Consider the following 19354-nt stretch of genomic DNA (forward strand, 5'->3'; position numbering starts at 1 on the left):
CCCTTCTTTTATTGTGTTTTTTTGATTAATGTTCTAAAGTATAAGTGTTCTTGGAATATATTTTTTTCCAAAACTTTCTGGCTCACTTCTTTAAATCAATTTCTAGGTATTTTCTACAACAATTTCTTTCTCTTACGATCACTTTACCTTCTTGTGCTGAAGGTTGCCTTTTTTTTTTAAAGGGTTTCTGAATCTAGTGATTGCATATCTTATGTATGTGAGATCCCCCATGTTTTTGTCTTATGGTTAATAACAGTCCTCTTGCTGCAGTCTGTGTTTTACTAATGGTCTGTTTAACTAAAAGTGCCTCATGAAAGTTAAATTGGATTCTGAGGGTTCAGACCAAAACATGAGTTCTGTATGAGCTTTATCTTTGCATGAAAATATTTCCATTTGTTTTAACATTTCCAGGTTGATTTTAGTTTTGAGTAATCCTAAAAACGTTTTTGCTCTTTCTTTTGAATTTTTTGACATTGCTTGTCAGTGCCATCTTGTTTAGAGAACTAAATTTTAGAGAGTTCCTTTCGCTATTTGACTTTGAAATTATTTGAGTACGTTGCCGATCTCATCTTGTATTTGTGCATGAAATCATAGACGCGTATATTTTCACTTCTGAATAGAGAAGTTTTTTGAAGGTAAATGAAGGAATGTTTCATTGATGAGATACTTTTGTTACTACTCTGCTGTTAGCGTTTCTATGTAGCATCATTTGAACACTGCTATAAAAGTTCTTGAAATAGAGATTTAAAATAGAATTTTTGCTAAAAATTCCATTTTAACAAACATTTGATTTGAGGATTACAAAGAGAAAGCTCTTCCCTCAAGGTACTTAGTAGCCTTATGCAGCTAATTTAGTAAATAAAGGCTTTTGGAAAACTTCTTGTGCTATTTTAATTAAAATGATAACTTTTTAATTTGTGCTTTTTAAAATTCAACTCTGCATTATTTCCATTCTTCAGAAGGCATATTTAACCAATGAGCATATAGGCGCACATGAGCTGTCTTGACAATAGTGCAGATCTTATACTGGTGGATATTAAATGCCACATCTTCAACTGTTATTTGTACAGAGCACAGTTTTCGTCTGAGAAATGAAACATATTCCAGTTCTGTTGTCTTCAGATTATGTAACGTTTTGCTGTCATTTTCCATGCCCTTTTTACGTAATATACATTGTACACTACAAAGATGATGAGAATTCAAAACCAAAACATAGCTGAAGTGTAAGAGTAAGGAACTATCACACTGTATTTTGTTTTTAAGTTTAATAATATTTTATATTTTTGTGCCATCTGAACAGCTGTAGAAAAAAACAAAAAGGTTGGATGATCGACGATTTTTATTTTATTTTTATTTTTTTTTGGAATATAGGTTTCTGCTTTGGGATTGGATCCCTCTGGTGCCCGTTTGATAACTGGTGGATATGATTACGATGTTAAATTTTGGGATTTTGCTGGAATGGATGCTTCTCTCCAAGCTTTTCGGTCACTCCAGCCTTGTGAATGGTATGAGTAAACACTTCTTTTCTCATCTGGGACAATGCTTATGTTAATCTCCTAAAAGAATGCACAGAAGCCTTGTAGAGTAACTTGAAAAACTAAATCTGTTACACTTCTTGTAGTTAATGGAACACAACCCAAGACCTTGCGTATTTTTCTCTTTAGAAAGCTACAAGTGAATTTGCAGATTGAATTGTCAATAACATGTCAACAAACAGATTGTGAGCCTCTCAAAGACACAGGCTGATGTTCTTAATTATAATCAAAACCAATAGACTACGCTTTTCATATGAACTCTTCTTATATGAAATTAATGAGGAAGAGAAGAGAGTTAATGCAGTTAAACCTTTGGTGGATAGCCTAAAGGAAGAACAGAATTTCCGTTGCCACTCCAACAGTATTTCTCTGGATGGGATGGGGCCTAATTTTCATTAAAAAGTTTGTTTTCTAATTGGAATATAGATTTCCTTCAAAAGGCCATGTCTTATGCATAGCTAACTTTCAAATAAGCAGGCATGTATTAATAGCTCAGTTGTTTGCAGCAAGGTAATTTCTAATATTAAATGAATGAGGAACATTTTATAAGATGCTTTGGTATATTTAAAAGGGATTGAAATTTATTAGTCTCTTGGAATATCTGTTTCTAATAATTATTTTCTGAAAAGACTGAAACTGAATTTTTGTCAGTTTAAAAGATTAGGATTTTATTCTTGTTACTCCAGGCACTGTATTTCATACGTATCTAGGAAGAATGTTTTTGGTGAATGGTACGTTCTTGTGGTTTAAGTCCATTGAAGTATGAATTAAATGTCTGAAAGTGTAAATATAAAATAATATTAAAAATTATATCAGTTAACTGCTATAAAGTGTAGTAATTTCATTTATATTGTAATTGTTGTGTCATAATTTTAGTTTTAAAATATACTAGCTAAATATGCTTCCATGTCATGTTGTGAATATAAGGCTGAAACCCCATCTCTAACTGGTAAAAAAGATCCAAAACCAAGTAAATCTTATTTCATATATTGAGGTATGCCAGTGAGCTCTGAGGAGTGTTATATAACCGATGCCCAGGTGTTTGTGTATTCTTTTTTTTTTTTTTCATTATAGAATTTATTGCAAGGACTGTTAGCATTCAAAGACTTCAACTTCTAAGAATTCTAAGGAGTTCTGGTATGGAAGTGTTAGCAGAAGCACAGTTCTGGAGCGATATATTGAATTTCATTTTGAGAATGAAAAGCCTGAGAATGATTCCATATTGTCCAGGATCCAATTCATAGCATAACATTTGTATTAGTCTCTTGATTTCTCCTCTGGTTTGAGACAAGCTTTTTTTTTTTTTTTTTTTAAAAAGAGCTTGGCAAAAAAAAAAAAAAAAGCACAGTACTTTGAAACCACACCTCAGTTTTTAAGGTGCAAATATTTAAGGCAACAAATCAGTGTTAAATATGTAGAACTTACGTATCACACCTCTGCCAATGTATATTCTACAAGTCCCCACAAAAAGTACTATGTAGATTTTGTAGCTTTAAACCTATATTTCTCAATATTTAGTCCTATTCAAATGAATGGCTTTTGTACGTTTTCCAACACTCTTGCTTTAATATTAATAAGAACCAATTTTTTTTTTATGAATTGCCTCTGTAGAGTCATGCTTTATGATCCAGTAAACATCTGAAAAGTGATAATTTCTGGGCCTTTCGAATATCTTGCTTATTGAACCTCTTTCTCGATGTAATTTTTAAAAGCCATATTGCACAGTTAAGAGTTTGTTTGCTTTGCTTAGAGTTTGTGGCAATACTTTTTCTCTCGGACTGATTTTTTTCATATTTGATTTGATTAGTAAGCTTATGTTTCCATTGTACAACATTTTGTACAACTAGGTACTTTTTCTTGTTAGATGAACATTATATGTAAATCTAAGATGAAAACAAAGTTTGTTCAAACATAATTATGTAGATGTAGTCTACAATTATCAGTTGTCTGCAGAGAATATTCTAGATGCTGTTTCTCTTGTGACTTTCAGCTTAATGCAGTAGGCTTCTTTTCTCTCTTCGTTACAGATATCCATTCTTGCTCTTTACACTCAGAATGCTTTTTTAGACATTGCCTCTGAGCTGTTTCAGAAATTCTCAGATCTGAGTATCTTCTTTCTACAAAAAATAAGAGTTTATAATACTTTAGCCAAATTGGCTTCCATTTCATATTACATAATAAGGTGCTTCAGGTAATTCTTGGCTTCTGAATCATAATATAATCAGTTTTGCCAAACATTTTACTGAATGAGAAAGTTACACTTACATTACTATGATCAATGCAGGATTTCTAAAATATGCATTAAAATTTTGTTAATGTTTTGTAAATTATCTTGGTTGGAGGGGAAGTTCAACAAATAATAGCTCCTGCTGAATCAGTCTTTAATTCAATACTATGTAAGGCATAAACCACTAAATTTAGTTGCAAGTTGTATACTGTTTTGTCTGTCATCTGAGTGTTAATTATACTGATGTGAAATTTTAGGTTACAAAGTACTTTCCATAAAGTTACTATGATCTGAATGCATGTGGTTTATATTTTTCACCAGAAGAAGACACAAAAATCTCCTTTCTTAATGCACTTGAATAACGTCTTTTGTGATGCTTAGTTTATTGAGCACACTTTGGATGCCATGAGAATCCAAATAGAGTTACGAATGCATTCTGATCTCTGTTTTCAAATTAATTTATCTGCAAAGCTAAGTATTAATATAAAGTAATGTTATTGTACACTTTCTGTTAATGTGCTGGGATATCAGTTCTTGTAGGTGCATACTGGATACACTGGTTTGCCTATTCAGCCATCCTTGCAATTGTTTGTAGCCTGGCAGGGAGACCAAAAGGTATCCGCTTTGGTTATGTTACTGCAGTGAGCTTTCTACATAAAGCAGAATGCTGAGAAATGGTGTTGAAGCTATCACTGAGACGTGAGCTATCTTCTGACTTTCATTTAACTGTTTTTGCCATCTTACTGTTATTCCATGATTTCTGTCCCAACCTTTTTCAATCAAGGTAAGATGTGTGTTTAAAAAAAAAAAAACTTGTTCAGCAGATTTGTACAGCAAATGAGTAATCTTTTAAGATAAAGTAGTCTAGGCAGATCGTTCTCTACTGCCATGTTTCCAGGCTCAATGGTATGTTTTACTTTATCTGAATTTTTCATGAAACTGTAGCCCTGAACAAGAAAAGGGTGAGAGAATGCTGACTTGTGACTACCTTCCTGGTGTATAATGTATAATGGAGTTCTATGTGGGACTACAACACCCTTTTGTAATACTCTGAGGATTGCTGTAAATCTGGGTATTGCTTTTGAGCAAGTGAAAAAAGAATTTTCAGCCCTGAAGAGCTAAAAGTGACATACGCTGTTTTTCACGTGGAGTTATAAAGCGTACTTAAAGTAAATACGTTTGCCAGAAATGACATTGTAGGTGCCAATTTTGTAAATATTTTTGTTTGATATGTTCTGTGGTTGAAGAAGGAAGTCTGACATGTGTGGGAATAAAAAGCTTTAATCCATTAATGTCAGATTTCTTTTTTCTGTCTTTTTGATATAGGAATGTATATGGGTCTATTTCTGCCATATATTATCTCACCATTGACCGTTCTGTTTTAATACTAGCCTACAGGAACTGAATTTAACTGAAACTCTTTTCCTTTTCTTTTTTAGTCACCAAATAAAGTCTTTACAATATAGCAGCACAGGAGATGTCATTCTGGTTGTCTCTGGTAACTCTCAAGCAAAAGTTCTTGACAGAGATGGTTTCCCAGTAATGGAATGCATAAAAGGAGACCAATATATCGTGGATATGACAAACACCAAGGTAAATAATGTCAGTGTTTTTGCATTCAATTTGTTTTGTAATGAGAAAGTTCATGAAGTTAATGAACATACATGCAAAGCGCTGGTGCTGGGAGGGATAGTCATGTATATTGATACGTACGAGGAACTGTGTGGCTTAACAGGGACCTCAGGTGACAATGGATGCTGGGCTGAATATGAGCTAACTGTTTCATTTCATTGTAATTGAGACAAACTATAAACTGGGCTACAATAAGAGATGTGACCAGCACATTAAAGGTAGTTACTATCTCCTTCTAATCAGTGCTGCTTGTTTCGTATCTGAAATTGGGGAAACTGGAAGATATCCAGGACCTTATAAGGAAGCCAGATGTCTAAAGCATTTGTGCTGTGAAGGGATCTGTCCTCCTTTAGTCTGATGCAGAGTAGAGGTCAATCTGATAGCAGACTACAAGTACTAGAAAAAAATTATAAACGATGGTGTAGCCAAATATGGTTGTGGTTTTAAAAGCATTAGACTAGAAGTCTCTTGGTGCTTGTCACTACAGAAATGTTTCAGTAGGATGGTAGTGCAGCGTTAAGAGTGGGTTACCCATGGAATCTGCGGAACTTCAATCTATGGAGGTTTTCAAGACCCACCTAGACCAACTGGCCTGTTCTAATCTTGGCTATTACCTTGTTTTGGGTGAGAGGCTGGCCTAGATGAATTCCAGAAATCTCTTCCAACTAATATACCTATGATGCTACTACAAGTTCATCTCTTAAGAAGTGTGTCTTGTAAAAAATAATGAGCAACAGTATGCGCTTTTTTATTGGTGGTTAAAAATGCAAGTGGAGAACAGCTGATTCATACTTCTGAAGTATTTTAACAACTTTTGTTGGGCTTTCAGCACTTTGCATCCTTACATCTGTGAACTATGTGAGACAAGAATTCTGTTTACATAGCTTATTTAAATTCAGGTCAGTTTTATAAATAGCTTAAGAGGCTGAAAAAGTAATGATAATATCTACTGCTCAAGCTGATGATAAAGTTGATTTATATCTTGCTTGTAAAGTGTATTGCAAAATAACTAGGATAAATACTGTTTTACCTGAGGCTATTATAATTGTCTGATCGCTATTTCTTTTGGCAAGTGATATTAATATAAAACCACCAAATGGTAACATCTGCTTTAGTTCTTATTTACTTAAAAGTTATTACAGATTCTCTTTATTTTCCTTCTCTTGTAAACTTCTGGAATTCCAATGTATTGTGGTCCAACAGTCAAAATGCTAAAATATTTGTTTTATTGCCCCATTAACTTTTTAGTATTTCTCTCCGTGTGTGTACTTAAAGCAAACTGAAATAATTTCAGCAGAGGAAGAGTAGTTTTCAGATTTCCCTGTGAATGATTCTTTGTAGGTGACATTGAGATAATGTAATTATTGTCCGATTCTTTTTTTTCAGTTTGAAAGTAATAGGGCTCTCAATTCACTGCATACATATTTTTTGAGTAACTTGCCATAAGTTAAATCCATCTTGATGCTAGAATTCTGTTTCCTAAGTTCTTTCCAGCACAGTCTTCGGGTACTGCAGTTTGGCATTGAATATCTGTATTCTGTCATTCCTGATAATTCTTGTCATTCCTCTTTATTTTTTTATGTAGTTTGGAACAATTTGTGTAATAGCATGTTAGTGCATGTTTTTTCATCCTTACTCTTCCTGCCTTACAGTTTTGCCAAGGTAAAAAGTGGAAATATGATTGATTCCATGCTGTATTCTGAGGGAAAAATATATGAAGAGGAGAATATCAGGGGTTTTATAATTTGAAAATGAAAACAACAAGAATGAAATGGATCACAATCCATAAAATTTGTTAAATCATTGTCATTTCGGTTGGCCATTCTTCAGGAAGTTCTGATTCTGCCCTCAGTTTTTACTATGGTTCACTGTGATGGACTGGAGTAAAATTTACAAAACCTTGTCTTTATTTCCTTAGGGTCATACAGCAATGCTTAATTCAGGCTGTTGGCATCCAAAAATAAAGGAAGAATTTTTGACGTGTTCTAATGATGGGTGAGTATTGAGGCATATCTTTCACAGTTTTTTTTATTTTGAGAGCTTTTAAGGTTTTGCATATTAATATTGTCCCTTAGTTGACTTTTAAACTCCTCTTTTTAAGTCTTGATCAAGTGCTTAGGACAATCTGAAGTAAGCTCTAGAAGCAAAAATTAGTAATTGTTTAGGCTGTAGACAATTGTTTTTGTCTGTATTCTTTTAGTTTTGTAATTTGAAATAATTTCTGGTATTTACTGAAAGAAATAGGTTGAAGATGGCTTTGCAAAAATTCTTGAACAAAATTTAATGCTCACTTTAATGTCCTGGAATATTTTTTGAGTCGTTTTTGTGTATGGACTCATATAAATGAATTCTCTGGGAGGATGAGAGTATTTCAGTTGAAAGTTGGAAATTTCTTGTTAACTATAACTGAATATTGATTGATGTTGTTTGACAAGTGTCTAAGAGACTGGTAAAAATGATTTTATGGTTTCATTCTTGATGTTTGTGGTAAGAATCAAACTACAAAATGTCTCTATGGTAATTTCATTAATCAAGAAGATTACTGCAGCTGTCAGTAACAAGTTGATGAGTGGTTTTTGGACTGACATTTTAACTATGCAGTCCTCTTTGCTCCAGAGTAACAATAAGTGGGAAGACTGAACTGTTCTTTGATGTGTCTGTCTTGTCAACAGTAGACCTAAGACCCCAATTATCAATTACTTTGACTTTTTCTGTTCCATGAGGGGACCAGTTTACCAGTTTAACACACAGATGATTCGAAAAAGAAAATTTGCAGTTTCTGCTGAAACTTTGCCAGAAGAAAAAAGAAGTTAAATTCTATATTGTGCTTTATGGAGTGATTCAGTCATAAAAATACATGCAAGTTAAGCCATCTATGTATTTTTTTTTCAGCTTGTAGACACAGGTTGGCTTCCATAACAGAAATAACGATTATGTGTTAGAATATTTTAAAATGTTTTTTTTTTTCATTTTTAAATGTAGAGGGAGTAATACAGCTTCATTAGTTTGAATACTTTCTGGATGATGAAAAATATAGTAAGACATTATACGTTTTCAAGGTTGTCTAATTTTGTCCTATGTAAACAACTGCATAACTAATGTAAAGAATATTGATTCTCTACATCTCTGATACTTGAATTGCCGTGAATTGAAATGCTCTGCTCAAGTAAATAAAATCCACATACACCAATGCTATAAATGGATGCATAACTGCATTTTCAGAAGCACTACATAACTGACATTACGAAAGGATTTTAAACCTGTTTAATTCTGTTTTGTACTGGTGACCAGCCTCTGGAATTGGGCATGTCATATGAAAAGTAACTATTTAGACTGACAATTTTCAATTCAGGACTTAAATTTTAAAGATGGTATTTCATCTCTGGAATTCATTAACAAGTTGTAGTCTTCAGAATTAATAGGTAATTAATTTAAGGCTATAACTAGACACAGCTAATGTAGAAGTCTGATTAGAGATGATCACCTAATTATTGCAGTATCTAATGAGCTTCAAAGAGTTAAATACTTAATACAAAGAGATAGTAAACTGTTATTTTCATGAATTATGTTTTGTAAATGTTTGTTAATGAACAATGCTTCTTAAAATGTAAGTTCCATTAGTAAATGGCAAGAGTTGTTGATATTTTACAGCAACTGAATTTCTAATTTGTTTTTGGTGGTGAGTTTTGTTACTGCTTTCACTGTGATCAGGTAAAAATGAGGGTAGTGTCTAGTGATTTTTTTCAGTGAGGAGAAATAGCTGCTGTAAGATTTCTTTGTTGTAGTAATTTACGAGAGCATTTTGCTTAGCAAATTAGGATTAGAATACTTCTGTTTCACAGCTGTGAAATTTAAAGAAAGAAATGAGAAATGGGCAGTGCAAGAGATACAGTTACGGACTGTTATTCATTTGGACTGGAGTGAAAAAGATTTTTCTGAATTTTAGGTGAAAGCAGTTTACAAGTTGGATTTATGCTGAATATTCCAGAAAACTGGAATGTTGTACTTCATGCTGATTATTCTGCATCTTGCATAAAAGTTGGTAGTGGATGTGATTAATAGTTACATCTGTCTATTCTTTTACATTTTTTCCATTATTTACACTCAACCCTTCCGTGTTGAAGAAATGTATTTCATGGATTTGTACAACTGGCTTTTTTTAATTGAATAGATTAGCACTTAATATAATATTTGCAAAAATATGTCTCTGTGAAAACTTGATTTATGCTGAGAGTAAAACAAAAAAAAAATCTATAACAGAAGTCGAACTTTTGAGCCTACAGCCATATGACAGACCAGAAGACTGGTTAAGTTCAGTTAGCTGCCAAGAGGTCTAAGTGTAGGCAGGATATGGTCAAGGCTTGCAAAACAGTAAAGATGGTGGATGGTCTGAATGCAGTGGAGAACTGTATTTGCTAAAACCCCTAACAGTAAGAGACATTTGTTGAAATAGATAGGAGTTAAGTTTAATAGAAGGAAATAGTTTGTTTTCGATATTGTCTGGATGTATTCTGGAATATGGAATATGTTGTCCTTGAAGGTTGTGTGGGCAAATTCAAATTTCCTTAAATGGGAAATGCAATAAACATTCCCTTCTAACATCCCTTATACAACAGTTGTGGATAGTGAGGGGAAATGAAGGGAAGAAACCACAATGGTCAGCACTATTCTTGCGATCAGAGACTAAATAACGAGTTAGCTGAATCCACATTTAGATGTAGGTAGATGTTTGATGTTCTAAAGTGACAGTAACTTCAGGAAAAAGAGTGTGTGTGTTTTTTTCAAAATATCATGATGCTTCTGCAGTGATTTTATATCTAGAGTTGGTATTGTTTTATATGAATAGGTTAACTGTTTGTAAAGTCTTCTGTCATTTATGTAGAACCCAATACATCTTTGTATGGCTTTTGTACATAGAGATTTCAGGTAGGAATGTTTCATCTATATACTTCATATATATTTTTAAATACATATTTATTTTCCTTTTAACATAAACATGCTGTAGCTGAAATTGTTACTTGGAGATAGCAGTTTTATATACTTGACTGTTTTCATTTCAGGTGATTAAGAATGTTGTAGTATGCTGAACTAAAAAGTAATTTAAATGGAGGCTCTTAGGATTGCTATCTTAAAAGAAATGTTTTGAAAGATGATCTGTTTCTTATGATTTATTCATGGCATTTAGGATTTTTTTTTCTAAATCAATGAGTAGGTCTTGACGATAGGATATTGTAATTTGTTGTTATTAGGCTACTTAAAAATTTTTTAAATCTTCAGACTGCAGATATATGGGTTACCAGCAGGGAGTCTCAGCGTGTTTTGTATGACTGTTCAGGGACACAGTGTTGAACTCAGAAAAGACGACATAAGAAAAGTTTCTTCAGACTCCTGTATGAGATAAACAGCAACTGGTCAGGTCAGCTTACACACTGGAATGAGTCAGATCCTAGACCTGAGAATTACAGAATAATTCCTAAAACTTATCTTGTTAACTTGTTTAAGCTTGTCTGCTAATGTGATTTTTAGTGAACACGTGTAACTTGGAGCAGTTCAGTTCATAGAATCATAGAATCGTTAGAGTTAGAAGGAACCTTTAAAGTCCAGCTCCCCTACCACAAACAGGGACATGCACAGCTAGATCTGGTAGCCCAGGGCCTGATCCAGCCTCACCATGAAGTCTCCAGGGACAGGGCATCCACCACTTCTCTGGGAAATCTGTCCACTGCCCTACCACCCTTATTCTAAAAGGCTTTTTCCTTATATCTAATGTAAATCTACCCTCTTTAAGCTTGAAACAGTTTCCCCTTGTTCTGTCATAACAGACCCTGCTAAAGAGTCTGTCCCCTTCTTTCCCTTAGCTCTCCTTTAGATTTTGAAAGGCCACTATCAGTTCACCTCACAGGCTTCTCTTTTCCAGGCTGAAGAGCCCCAGCTCTCTCAGCCTCTCCTTGTAGGAGAGGTGTTCAATTCCATGGATCATTTTTGTGGCCCTCATTTGGACACACTCCAACAGGTTCACATCTCTCCTGAGATCTGAGAACTCCATATCTGAATGCAATACTCCAGGTGAGGCTTCACCAGTGTACAGTAGAGAGCCTCCCTCAACCTGCTGGCCACACTTCTTTAGATGCAGCCCAGGATATGGTTGGCTTTCTGGGCTGCAAGGGCGCATTGCTGGCTCATGTCCAGCTTCCCATCCACCAGTACCCGCAGGTCTTTTTCAGCAGGGCTGCGCTCAATCCTGTAATCCCCCAGCTTGTATTGGTAGTGGGAGTTGCCTTGACCCAGGTGCAAGACCTTGCATTTGGATTGGTTCAACCTCATGAGGTTCTCCTGGGCTCACTGCTCAAGCCTGTCTGGGTCCCTCTGGATGGCATCCCATCCCTCCCGTGTGCTGACCGTACCCCAACAGCACACTTACTCAGTTTGCACTCGACTCTACTGTCAGTGTCATTGATGAAGACAGTAGAGAGTATCTGGAGTATCAGTCCTAGCACTGACCCCTGGGGGACCTTGCTCATTACTGATCTCCCTCCAGATATTGAGCTATTGACCACCACTCTCTGGACTCGATCCTGCAGCCAGTTCTTTGTCCATCGAACAGTCCACCTGTCAAATCCATATATTTACAATTTGGAGAGAAGGATGTTGTGGGGTACCACATCAAAGGCCTTACTGAAGTCCAGATAGATGATATCAGTAGCTCTTCCCTTGTCCATTGGTGTAGTGACACCATCATAAAAGGCCACTAGCTTCATCAAGCAGAATTTGCCCTTAGTGAAGCCATGCTGGTTCTCCTGTATCACCTCCCTGTCTTCCAAGTGCTTTAGTATAGCTTCCAGGAGGATCTGCTTCATGATCTTTCTTGGCACAGAGGTGAGGCTGACAGGTCAGTAGTTCCCAGCATCATCTTTTTTACCCTTCGTAAAAATGAGTATGATGTTAAGTTTTTTCCATTCACCCAGGATTGCCACGGCTTTTCAGATATCATTGAGAGTGGCTTGGCGACTACATCAGCTCATTCTCTCAGGACTCTGGGATGCATCTCATTGGGACCCATAGACTTGTGGATGTTCAGGTTCCTCAGGTGGTCATGAACCTGATTTTTGCTTACCGTGGGAGGGACACTGCTTTCCCAATCCCCTTCTATCAAACCAAATGCTTGAGGTCTCTGTGACAAGCAGTTATAAGAGAAGATAAAGACAAAAATGCTATGATGTACCTCAGCTTTCTCCTCTTCTGTTGTTACTGGCTTGCCTATGTCACTCACTAGGGGTGGTATGACCTGCCAAACTTTCCTTTTCTGGTTGAGTTCATTTTATTTTTCTCAAAAATATTCCAGATGATGGCTTGCATAAAAGTGTAATAATAACTTCTTTTAAAAGAGTAAAAATCTGGCCTTTTTTATACAAATATTTTCATTATTCTTGAGTTAGAGGTGAACGTCAATTTCATTTTGCTTTTACAATTTTTTCAGTTTGCTGGATTGTTTGTTGCAGAAGGAAATAAATAAACAGTTCTGTAACTAAAGTTATTTATGGCTGAATAACAGTAATTAACCTAGAAATTTGGCTAAGTTTTAATATTAGTGTATTTTTTTAACTAGGGTAAATCTTGTGCGTATATATTTACATCTGTGAACTTTTGTTCCTGGTAAGTTTCCTGATGTTTCACGGGATTAGAATAAAACTGTATCAAAAGAGAAAGCAGGTATAGAAGCTCAGTTGTCTTGTTCACGAGACTGCAGTGACTTGTCTTTAAAAGTTGGCCGTGCAGAAATGATTACTTCAGTTTTCACTACTGTGTCTGTAAACTTAATGTAACCTTTTACTGTTTTTAAAACATACATCCAAAGCTCTTTTTAATATTACTATTGACCTAATTAAATCTGTAGTCTTTTGCAAGCTTTCACTTGATCTTTTCATTTATGTTTGTATGTTACCTAGAACTTAAAGCTTGAAAGATTCTGAATACCTTTCACCTGCTTTTAAGTGTACATGCATATTGCTGTTCCAGGTAGGGCTGAATAAAGCTTTTGGATAGATGTTTTTAGTACATTCTGTATTTATTTAGTACAATAAAAAAGTGTGATCAGCATGCTCTTTGCCTTTTTTTTCATTGTGCATTAACCACTTTATTCAGGCTTATTTGGAACTTCTGTTAAGGCAGGGATCTGTTGCGTCTACAGAACTGCACTAAAGTTTATATTAACGCTAATGTCAACGTTAATGCATTGTGTGAAAGTGAAAGAAAATTTTGAAAAAGGGAAAAACTTAATATTACTCTATGGAGATATACCTGAGCAGTGTGGATTGAAAAAATACTCCATGTTTTAGACAAAATTAACATCTTGTTTATGTCATTTCACAATATCAGTTGACTACTATGTTAAAACAACAAAGGAAGAGGAAACGGATAATATTGTTTTTAGTATTTGGATGTTTTCTTATCACAAATGTGATAGATATTTTTGTATGAATAAGCAAGAGAGCTGGGTGATATTAAATGTTCCAGCAACAGGTGTTCTGTGTCCCTCTTCTTGTACATTTTTTCCTTTTAGAAGTACAATGGCAGCCAAACTTGAAATTTAGCAGTCCTGAACTTTGTGCTTCATTATTGCAACCATTGCTGTGGCTGCTCAGCAGCTGATTCACTGTAGAAAATTCCTCTCATAAGCCTTCCCTCTCTCATCCTGTAGTAAGTTAATGTTCATACTCATTTAAGTAGTGCCTTCAAATATTGACTGCCATCCTCAAGTGACCTCTGCAAAAAGTTGTTTAGATAAACCTGTCTTCAGTTAAATAGATGAAGTTACTTCAGTATATACCTGATAACTTTCATCCCCAACTACCCTTTGCTTTTTATATGTTAACCAACTCCATCATATTAATTATGTTCACATTTAGAGCAGTTGTTGTCTCATCTCTGTCCTGTTACTGCCTTGTTTCTTTCTCTGTTTACGTGGTAGCTATCAGTATGAGTTCTTTTCATGACCATTGCTTTCAGGCATGTGTTCCTTTAGTTCGGCCCAGAACTTCATAAAGATTTGATAGCCTGTTAGAAAAGAGATTTAAGGGAGGTCTGGAATAGTACTGTTGAGGATGGCTAGCAGTAAGTTTCCTGCCTATAGAGCAATCAATTGGTCTTCCTCCCGTAATGCAATTACATCTGTCTTGAAATGGAAAGTTGACTTCAGCCTAAAAAATTCTGTTTTACTTCACTGGATGAGGTCTGTGTCCCATGATCTTCAGAGCCAGGCCACCTACTACAGCTCACATCCTTGTTCCTTACGTTTTTTGTATTTTTTTCCCAGTAGCTTCAGGTTCTCAGGATAGTGAGATTTGGTATCTCCAAACTGTGTGGCCGTATGCTGTGAAGGAAGACTCCTTTGGAAAACTGGAATTACATAGCGTTCCTCCTTTCACAGCATTTCTCACTCTTCAAGTGACATGCTGTCTGATCATATCGCTTTATGTTGGCAGTCTCAGCCTAAGCACTCTTTCAGTGAATGTAACCCTTGAGTTTGTCTGAGCTCTTTCAATGCCTGGAATAGCTTTCTCAACAGTTGGAGAACTGAAGCTATAACATTACAAGTATCATTTATATTGCATGTATGAAAACAGAAGTAACAGCAGAATCTGGATTAACATAGTTCAGTGGAAGTATTGTCTAGATGCTGTAGATAACATCCTTCTCTCTAAATTGGAAAGTTTTGGATTTGACAGGTGGACTGTTTGGTGGATGAGGCACTGGTTGCAAGATTGTGCCCAGAGAGTGGTGGTCAGTGGCTCAGTGTCTGGTTGGAGATCAGCGACAAGTGGTCCTGAGGGGCTCCTCAGGGGTCTGTACGGGGACGGACGTTTTTCAATATCTTCATCAGTGACATTGGCAGTGGGGCCAAGTGTGCACTCAGCAAGCGTGCTGTTGACACCAAGCTGTAGGGGGCGGTCAGCACATCAGAGGGACGGGATGCCATCCAGAGAGACCCAGACAGGCTCAAGCAGTGAGGCTAGAAGAACTTCACGAGGTTCAGTCAATCCAAATGCAAGGTATTGTGCCTGGGTCATGGCACCACTTACTCTCAATACAAGCTGGGGGGTATAAGGATGAAGCACAACCCTGTTGAAAAGAACTTGGGGGTACTGGTGGATAGTAAGCTGGACATAAGCAAGCAATGTGCCAGTGCAGCCCAGGAAGCCAAGTGTATCCTGGGCTGCATCAAAAGCAGTGTGGCCAGCAGGGAGAGGGAGGTGATCTTGCTCCTCTATTTTGTGCTGGTGAGACCTCACCTGGAGTACTGTGTCCAGATGTGAAGTCCTCAGTACAGGAGAGTTGTGGACCTGTTGGAGCATATCTAAAGGAGGACCTCAGAAATGATCGAAGGGATGGAACACCGCTCCTATGAGGACAGGGTGGGGAACTGAGGCTGTTCAGCATGGAGAGCAGAAGGCTCTAAGGTGACTTGATAGCAGCCTTTCAGTATCTAAAGAGGGGCTTTGAGGAAGAAGGGAACAGACTCTAGCAGGATCTGTTTTGATAGGACAGGGAGGATATGGTTTCAAACTAAAAGAGGGGACATTTAGATTGCACGTGAGGAAAAAGTTTTATTGTAAAAAAAAAAAAAAAAAAGAAACAAACAAAAAAAAAGAACAAAGGCATTGAAGCATTGGAACAGGTTGCCCACAGAGGGGTGATGGATGCCCTGTGCTAGGAGACTGAAATTCAAGGCCAGACTGGACCAGGCTCTGAGCAACCTGATCTAGTTGTGGATATCCCTGTTCATGGTAGGGTAGTCTAGATGACCTTTAAAGATTCCTTCCAATTAAATTATTCTATGATTCTTTAATGTATTTGAAGAAATATAGTAATTTAACTTGCTACATATGCCATCTTTTTGGTTGTTAAAAAACAGCAAGCAAACCACTGCAGTGAAGAAAGTTTTTGGATAAATATGGCTAGTAATATTGCTACATATTACTAGTACACATTGAACATCAGTGTTAAACATTTTATGCTTGATAAGTACAACGAATATTCATCAGTTGACTGCTTTGAAAACAGCAGAGATACAAGTGCCAAGACCAGTACCAAAGTGTTTGTATAAACTTTTTTTGAGAATCTAGGCTTCAGCACTGCTTTTCTTCAAAATTTTGAAGACCACTTGGCAATGCATGTTTGAAACTAATTACTAGTATTCTGTCTTTGTCTAGGGAATAATTTAAAAAATATCTGTTTAATTGCAAACTTAGGCCTACGCTTCTGTATAGTTTCTGGATTTACTTTCTAAAAGAAGCTACATACTGTAGTGTGTAGGATTTGTATTGATGTCCAAAGTTAGTACTCTCCAAAAGGTCACCTTGTAGTATATCCAGTTGCAGCACACTGTTTTTTAGGGATTAGGAAGCAAATTACATTGAGGTGAAAAAACTAAATTTACCAGTGCTGTTTCATGGCTTGGACTTCTACCTTATAAGGGAGGGGAAAAAAAAAAAAACATTCAGTGAACCAAACAAAAAAAACTTCTGCCAAATTATTTCAAGTACATATATGTACATGGACTTCATACAAAATATTCCATATGAAGATTAAATTCTGAAGTTAGAAATTTTTTCCTCAAGATTTTTGAGACTTCTTTTCTGGAAAATGTTAGTGTTCAGGCACATTTTCAGAATTAGTTTATAACTTAAATAGTTGCAGTTCAGCTATAATGAAATACCTTTATTCATATCAGGATGTTTTTTCCAGGGAGGATGATGAAGTTTAATGAGAACAAGTAGAGAGTCTTATACCTGGGGAGGAATAACCTCATGCAGCAGTACAGGCTAGGGGATGACCTGCTGGAGAGGAGCTCTCTGGAGAAGCACCTAGGTGTTCTGGTGGACAACAGGTTGGACGTGAGCCAGCAATGTGCCTTGTGACCAAGAAGGCCAGTGGTATCCTGGGGTGCTTTAAAAAGAGCGTGGCCAGCAGGTCATGCTCTGCTCTGCCCTGGTGAGGCCAAATTTAGAATACTGTGTCCAGTTCTGGCCTCTCCAGTTCAAAAAAACCATGCATCTCCTAGAATAAGTTCAGTGGAGGGCCACAAAGATGATTAAGGGCCTGGAGCATATCCCATGTGAGGAAAGGCTGAGTAAACTGTGTCTGTTCAGCCTGTGGAAAAGAAAATGGAGAGGGGATCTGATAAATGTTTATAAATATCTAAAGGGAGGTGGGAGGCAAATGGATGAGGCCAGGCTCTTCTTGGTGGTGTGTAGTGATAGGACAAGGAGTAATGGCCTAAAACTTGAACACAGGAAATTCCATACTGACATGGAGAAGTACTTCTTTATGATTAGGGTGAGGTAGCACTGGAACAGGTTGTCCTGAGAGGTTGTGGAGTCTCCTTCTGTGGAGATATTCAAGACCTGGCTGGATGCCTACCTGTGCGACCTATTGCAGGGTACCTGCTTTAGCGGGGGAGTTGGACTCGATGATCTCTTGAGGTCCCTTTCTACCTCTGTGATTCTGTTATGGCTAAACTGCTAAAAATTCTTCTTTTGTGTCTTCTTTTCTTTCATTTTGTGATGAAAATATAAATAAAAAAAAAAGTTTGGTGTACCCAGCAGACACAGAATGTAGATATTCACAGTACTTCAATGCTTCTTAAACAGTTTGTTCCTCTTAGATCTATGCAATGACCACAACAGGAAGGAACAGCCTTTTCAAAGGAAGTTGTCTTTTGCTAGGCAATCAAAATGTCTTAGCATTCTTTGTTTAGCATGTGAAGGCAATAGTTTCAATGCAAGCATTTGCTTTTCTTGTCCTAGAACACTTAGTATTTCACTTGACACTTGTGTTGTGCAAAACTTATGTTATACAGATAAGCTTTCCTTGGGAATTGTTCCCTAACCCCTTTATGTCAAAACGAGACAGATTGCGAAAGCTGTTTAATTATTACATCTTTTCTGGTCTTGGCTCATTTTGACTGAGATGGATTGAATAATAATTTTGAGCAGCCTTGTTAGCAGATCTGAGGGGTAAATAACTTCTGGCAGGATAAAAATGACAGGAGGCTGGAAGCTTTAATATTTCCATCAGCTCAGCTTCATATCAGAGAGGGAAGGGGGCAGGAATTTGCTATTTTTAAAATCAATAGGAAACTTCCTGTGGTTTTTTTTTTTGAGTCATACCTAGATTTTTAAGCAAACACTTCCATTGTGATGACTTCGTTATACAAGTAGCTTTCACTCTAGCAATTTCCTTTCCTGTTTTCTCCCATGAAAAATTGATTATGTCTTATTACATGTAGATGAAATTCTTTCCTCTCAAATATTCACAGGTTAATTTTAACCTTTAACTCAATTTAAAGGACAATTTTCTCATGAGATACACATCTTGTTTTAATGATCAGAATTCCCTGGTTATTCTAGTAATAAATGGAAGTAAAATAGCCTTAGTAAAGCAAACTCAAATGTTTTTGTTTGATAATGAGAAATTAAAGTAGGGTAGACAGGAATTTATTTTGGCGCTTTTGCTTACAAAGATAAACGTGCATTCTGTCTAAGAAAATAAAATTAAATCCCCACCATTCATGTTTAAATCTGATTCAGTTTTAAAGTTATGCAGAAAATGACTAATGATAGTTAATAACCTATAGATTGAAATTTTAGGAAAATATTTGCTTTGGGTTTTTGACAGTTTGAATTGCAGGTAATTTCACTGTATGCATAATAAAATTTTAATTTGTTCCTCTTATCAGTTTCCTCATGTTATATAAACACATTTTTTTTATAAAATCCCGACAATATTTCATAGTAGAGTTCTACATGGGATAGTTTTTGTTTTTCATTACATGAATTGGAGCAGACTGGAGTTCCATTTCTAAATAGGTAGTCTTTTCAAAGGTGTGTGGTTTCACTGAATGCTGGTTGGTCTGAAATACTTTCAGTTCTAAAAATACCATGTAAGCCTAATAAATCCC

General features: G+C 36.1%; 1 protein-coding gene across 2 annotated transcripts in view; it reads left to right on the top strand.

Annotated features, from left to right (window-relative positions):
- WDR70 (WD repeat domain 70) overlaps window positions 1-19354 on the top strand; it is a 143529-nt gene that overhangs the window by 39006 nt on the left and 85169 nt on the right. For both annotated transcript variants that reach the window (XM_021380658.1, XM_021380659.1), the window contains exons 7-9: window positions 1372-1505; window positions 5202-5355; window positions 7313-7389. In XM_021380658.1, coding sequence (XP_021236333.1) covers window positions 1372-1505; window positions 5202-5355; window positions 7313-7389 — 365 coding nt within the window. The remainder of the gene's footprint in view (window positions 1-1371; window positions 1506-5201; window positions 5356-7312; window positions 7390-19354) is intronic.

The sequence above is a fragment of the Numida meleagris genome, chromosome Z (genome assembly GCF_002078875.1).
Source record: "Numida meleagris isolate 19003 breed g44 Domestic line chromosome Z, NumMel1.0, whole genome shotgun sequence".
Taxonomy (NCBI): domain Eukaryota; kingdom Metazoa; phylum Chordata; class Aves; order Galliformes; family Numididae; genus Numida; species Numida meleagris.